Raw genomic sequence first — 5,971 nt, 5'->3', positions numbered from 1 at the left:
CCCTCTGCGCTATATATATCCCGCGGTGCAACCAAGCACCTCTCAATTAACAGTTCAAACACACAACAACATTCGTTCTAGCCAGGAAGAACTTCCATGGTTGCTTCGACGGCGGTGGCGGTCGCTGGGAAGCCGAAGACAACGCTCGACGTGGCGGTGTGCAAGCGCAACTGGATAAGTTGGAGCTAATCGAGGACTTGACAAAGGGGTTCGATATAGTGCAGTGTGCAGCAGAAGGTTCTGGTGGAGATTCTAAAGCGGAACAACGGCGCTATAACTGGGATTCCTCCGAGCCAGGTTTCGGGCTGGGTCGGGCTAAAGAAAGCCCGACATGCAAATGGACGGCTTAAGTCGCATAAGCCTCAGTTTTGTATTTGTCCTCCATTTGCACACCACGTGTAACTGAGTGTTGCTCAGGACTTCTTTTTCCAGGCTACTGGGTGACGGCATCTTAATAGAATAGCAAATGCATAGCCTTTCTATTTGCCATATTTTCAGCTGGTTGATTCATGTATCGATCTTAGCTTTTCCGTGATTGTAATAAGAGTATTGGATGTTCTATGACTTTATACTTTGTGGTTAATAAAGCAAGCCGTGTGCATCTATTGATGCAGAGGCTGGAGCTAAGCTCCTTTATCGAAAAAAAAACGTGTAACCGAGTGTCAGTTTGCACACGGAGTGTAATGGTGCGTTAGTTACACACAATCAGCTTAGCTTTTTTTCTAGTTGCAAGCATGATGTAACCGAGAACAATCTCAATATTATGTCTTTGGGCAACTATGAAAATTTATTTGTTTTCCTCAGTTGTAACTATGGTGTGACAGGAAAGTACATAGTTTCTACCAATGTGCAGCCTGAAATATTCTAGATTGCAACATATGTGTAACCAGAACTTTTTTTTTTCAGTTGCAACAACAATGGAACTATAAAAATCAAGCTATCTACTTTTTCCGGTTATAATCATTGTACAACCGAAAAATTGCAGTTACTAAACCACATGCGACTAGACAAATTGAAACACCAAGTATAACTGAGCCTCTGTTGCTGTTTTTCAACGTCTGAAATGATCATTTACACCACACAACAATAAGAAAAGAAGTGAAAGAAAGCCACACACACACAAAGGCCACGTACCACAAAGACCAAATTGCTCACAGTGTAGCACAAAACCAGTAGCCGGAACTGCCCGGAAGCCCATGGCATCTTGTAACCAAAATTCAATACCTTATGAGGTGACTGAGATTTAACTATTTCTTAGTATTAGCAAATTCCGATATTTGTTTCCCCTTAATCCTAAAATCAACCTACACTAGTGTCCAATGGTATGTGAAGAAGATTTGATCGATCGATCTCTTATTCCGCAACTTGTCATACAGCACATTACAAGTTTACAACTAGTTCATGGAACGTACGAGCCGAGCATGGAACGCGCGTGTTAGCCGTGCATGTGCTTCAGGCTACGGGGACGGGAAGCATGCCTCGCTCTCGAGGATGGCCGTCTTGAGCTCCCGCTGTATGGACGCCCGCACCGGCGACGCCACCAGCTCCTCCCAGACCGACCCCGCGCCGCCGGTGGGGTGCCCGTCCGGGTACAGCTCGTGCACGCAGTCGGCTTCCTCGTTGATCTTGCTAACCCGGTCCAGCAGCCCGATTTCCTGCATGTCTACCAGCAACCTGCTGTCCCCGTCCTTCCAACCTATCAACTGCAAAATTAAACAGACATACATGCATGGAGATATGGAGTACGTCTCGATCAGTACTGGATTTGCATGCCGAACCTGATGTTCATTGCAGAAGAAGAAGAAATGTGTTACTACGTACCTTTGTCCCGTCGATGGTATTGGTGCTGTAGAGCCTGGCGTTGTCGACGAGGTCACAGTACTTCCTGAAGGCGCCGGCGAACCGTTTGTGGGACTTGAGCTGCGAGTTCACCCGCACGGCCCTCCCGGATATGATAGCTCGCCTGCAATGCATAGCACCGCCGATTTTGGTCGCAGTCGAAACGGATCGTGCCATTGTGTGTTTGCTTAGTTACTTACCTGATCCCTCTGATGACAGCGAGGTAGGCGTCGCAGATGATGCCGACGAGCTCGATGCGGTAGGGTTTCGTGGCCGCCCTGCAGAAGGGCCCGGTTGCGCTCTGCTCCTCGACGGGCTCCCAGTACTGCTCGGTGGTCGTCCCGTCGGCGGCGACCTTGTAGCCGACCCCCATGCGGTACCGCTGCCGGTGCACGGACCGCGCCATGGCGATCGTCTGCAGCACGAACGGCTCCCACGAGAGCGTGCCGTCCATGATCACGTCCCGTCCCTCGTTCAGGGCCGTCACCAGCAGCGACGCCGCCGCGTCCGTCGACGACTGGTGCACCTGCATTATGCACGAACGCGCGCGGTCAATTTGCTCTGCACCAGCGCGGACAATTTGCGGTCTCGTGTCGTGCGTGTACTGCAACGAAAGTGGATCATCGTTACCAGCTCGGCGGTCTGCAGCATGTCGTCGTGGTGGCCGCGGGAGGTGATTGCCTGGTAGATCACGTCCGACTCCTTGAACGCGTCGGCCTCCACCACCACCGCGTTCGCCGCCGCGCCGGACCAGAACACCCTGCACACGTACATATTAATCAGCATCAGCTCAAGCTTGGTTTGATTTGACACGGTGTTCTTTCCGGCGACTCGAAGAGACTCACTCCTTCATGATCTGTTTGAGCACGGTGCTCTTGCCGGCGCCCATGCCGCCGCCCATCAGGAGCAGCACAGGGCTGCGGACGCTGTGTGCCGCCGGGACCATCACCTCGGTGGTCGGGCAGCGCGGCTTGTTGTCGGGGGAGCTTATCCCGATCACCTTCAGCTCCTCCATCAGGGTCGAGAAGAGCCGAGTCACCTTCAGCTCTCTCGTCACCCTCTCGAACCTCATCTTCCTGGGCACGTTGCCAGTCATTTCTTCGATTAGAATCGGACTATTTATACACCTTATATATACATGAGCAATAAACATACTAGCTAATTACCTTGTGGCCTCCAATACCATGCTCCTGAGCTTTCTTCTAGGTTGCTCTGCTGTTAGAACCTAATTAAGCAAGTGTTACAGAGGGAGAAATGTATAAGAACAAGTCAAGGACAAAGCTGTAATTAAGAAGTCTGTTTTGTTATGAAAAATACTCCCTTCCATAAGTTTTCACATGGTTTGAGTTTAAATTATTTGAACTAAAACCACAACAAGAATTATAGACGGAGGGAGTATCTCAGTTCTTCGAGAAGTTCGTCAGTGTGCAATTCTCCCTCTCTTTTGATGCTTATACATACCTGCGTGATTACATGAGCTGCACAATGCCAGTGGAAGGAGAAGTAGCTGAGTATGCATCTGTCTAGCTCCTCGATCAACTTGACGAGCATGGCGTCGGGATTCATGTTGTTATGGAAGAACGCAAGTAGATTCTGTTCATAGCCCTTGCTCTTCTTTAGATAATCGCAGGCCATTGTACAAAGGTGGGGGCACTCGTTCGGATCGTCGAACCCTATTTGCTTAGCTGAAACAATATGAATAGTATTTCAGACAGATGCTGAACTGATATTCTGTTCCTCTGAATTGCTTATCTTACTCGAAAAAAAAAGTGTGAACAACAAAGGTTAGCGAAATACATTGATGATTGATGTAGAAGAAATATGTTACTAACTAGAACCATAATATCGAATTATCGATGTACTACAAAGAAAATGCATAATCTTATTTCTTTCTCTAGCCTACAAAGATTCTTTCAAGAAAAGATCACTGTAGGGTGTAGGCTACACAGAAAATGCTGCATCACAAGATTATTCTTGCATCAATTCCGAGATATCAGTTCGGATATGCTGCCCGGCCCTGATATGTAGCTAGACTCATTTTTGTTTCTTCTAAATCCATGCGACGATGTTTTCATTTTTCCCTCTCCTATATTTCAGCTCTGTAATCCTTTGTTCCTCTTCACCGAATAACTAAACTGAGCATGTCTCGTAAATGCAGGCCTGAGTACTTGATCGACCTTGATCCCCATGAGATCAGAATGCGCATGGAACTAATTCAATTGGTTCTGCAGAATTGCCCGCTCAAAGGCCTAAATTACTCAATCGGATGTAAACAAGTTTCTGCGAACCGTAGGTACGTACCAACATAGTGCGAGAACATCTCGATCTCGTGGGCGCGGCCGCCGCGCGGCGCCACCAGCCGCGGCACCACCGTCGCGGCGCTATCCTTCATCTTCTACGCAATGTACCCCGTCTCCTCCAGACGGCGGAGATCGAAAAGAACAATATAGCAATGCAAAGCAGTATCAAGATTCAAGATCACCTGCCTGGGCATCGGCCTCGATGGCGGGAGCTTGGGGAGATCCAAGGTGTGCGGAGGTGGAAAGAAACGCATGCATGCGATGGGCAGGCGGGGAAGCCAGAAAAACGTATGCAGAATGGTCCCCGTTCAACTTACGTTGGATTACATACACTCCGTAGTCGTACATATTCACACCATGGTATTGCATTCCAGGATCGATCTACCGAGTCATGACCTATTTTTTTCATTAATTGCCATCAAAGTCTTCTTCTCAACAGTCATACATATTCACACCATCGGTTAGTTTTCAAAACAAAACAAAAAACTCACACCATCGGTTGACACTTTGGTAAAGCACATGCAAAGAGTAGACACACGATTTTAAGGTAGGGCTATCATCTCTTTAGAGCATCTCTAGTGGCGCCCGTGCCCCCCCCGTCCCTCCCTTCCCAACATCGGTCCGGACATGCCTAATTTTTTATTGGACACCTCGGGCATGTTTGGATACTCGCGAAGTCGTTTCTTGCTTCCACATAAACAAAACAAAAATCAGCAGTTTGGTTGTGTGAACCCTTTTCCGTGTTCTTGTGTAGCACGATGTTAAAGCAGTGGTTGGCCTATCCTCGGAGGAACGCTCGATTCCACCGTCCTCGCTGGGACAGGCATTTGCGCGCGCAAAAAGAGGGAATGCCTAAACCGCCTATTCACACCCCTCTAGGCAGCATTTGTGTTCTTTCAACACCGTCGTCGGTGTTGCGCGCGAGATGGCGGGCATCTTGACTCCTTCGTCAGAGTTTGATGCGTAGATGATAGTTGTCGTATCGCCGCCACCCACATAGTACCGTGCGTGGAGGATCGTTGCCACGTCACCGCTGTTAACGTAGTACTGTGTGCAGAGGATGTCGTGGAACAGAGAGGCGCTCAAGAACATGATATAGAGATATTTATCCATTTATCCTTATGATAAATGAAGAAACTTAGAGGATAAGTGGAAAAATCTTGATTTCTCCATTTATCCTTGGAAATTTGTATCATTGTTTTTTGTTTGTTTGGAGATTCATAGCATAATTTGATAAATTTAGTAAATTATCCGCATTGTAATATCATTATAACCTAATGGGATCTTAATAACAATGAAATTACTATCTAAATGAACAAATCGTACATGGATTATTGATTTTAATTAATTTAGGTGACCTAAAGGATGTACCCAAGATGACATATTTTATGTGCCGCACTTATCTTTACAATGGCAGTAGGTTTTGCACCGGCTATTAATGTATCGAGGCGTTTCAAGCATGGTACCGCAATGCGAGAGTGCGCGAAAATCCTGTGTGCCGCCCGAAACAAAGGCACCGCATCTGCACAATCCCGATGCAGTTATTGCTAGCATGTTTCATTTGTCGTGTCAATGTGAGCATGATAATTATACGCATGCCTCGACGTTTAAAACCTCCAAGGCCCGCCTACATTGTTTTAGTGTTCTAGGTCTTGAACCAAGCTCATGGTATGCGTCTTTGGAGCTATAGTGTCATCCCATCGATTTCATTTGGATAAGAGTGAATGTAATACATGCCTATGAGGGGCTATTTATATCCTTTAGATGTTTGACAGATAGCCATGGATACCCTTTAAAAGAGAGTTAGAAGGGGTAATCAAGGTAATATTTGG

General features: G+C 47.2%; 1 protein-coding gene across 1 annotated transcript; it reads right to left on the bottom strand.

The window, feature by feature from the left end:
* Positions 1–1,457: 1,457 nt before the first annotated feature.
* On the bottom strand, positions 1,458–4,231 carry LOC124689071 (calmodulin calcium-dependent NAD kinase-like). Its single transcript, XM_047222670.1, has 8 exons — positions 4,141–4,231; positions 3,301–3,524; positions 3,006–3,064; positions 2,685–2,915; positions 2,470–2,599; positions 2,040–2,365; positions 1,822–1,963; positions 1,458–1,703 (listed from the first exon to the last, which is right to left on the bottom strand). The coding sequence occupies exons 1-8, from the start codon at positions 4,229–4,231 to the stop codon at positions 1,458–1,460; spliced, it is 1,449 nt and encodes a 482-aa protein (XP_047078626.1).
* Positions 4,232–5,971: the final 1,740 nt, after the last annotated feature.

The sequence above is a fragment of the Lolium rigidum genome, chromosome 2 (genome assembly GCF_022539505.1).
Source record: "Lolium rigidum isolate FL_2022 chromosome 2, APGP_CSIRO_Lrig_0.1, whole genome shotgun sequence".
In the NCBI taxonomy this organism is placed as follows: Eukaryota; Viridiplantae; Streptophyta; class Magnoliopsida; order Poales; family Poaceae; genus Lolium; species Lolium rigidum.
Note: the sequence above shows the minus strand (reverse complement) of the source record. Positions and strands in the feature narration are given on the sequence as shown.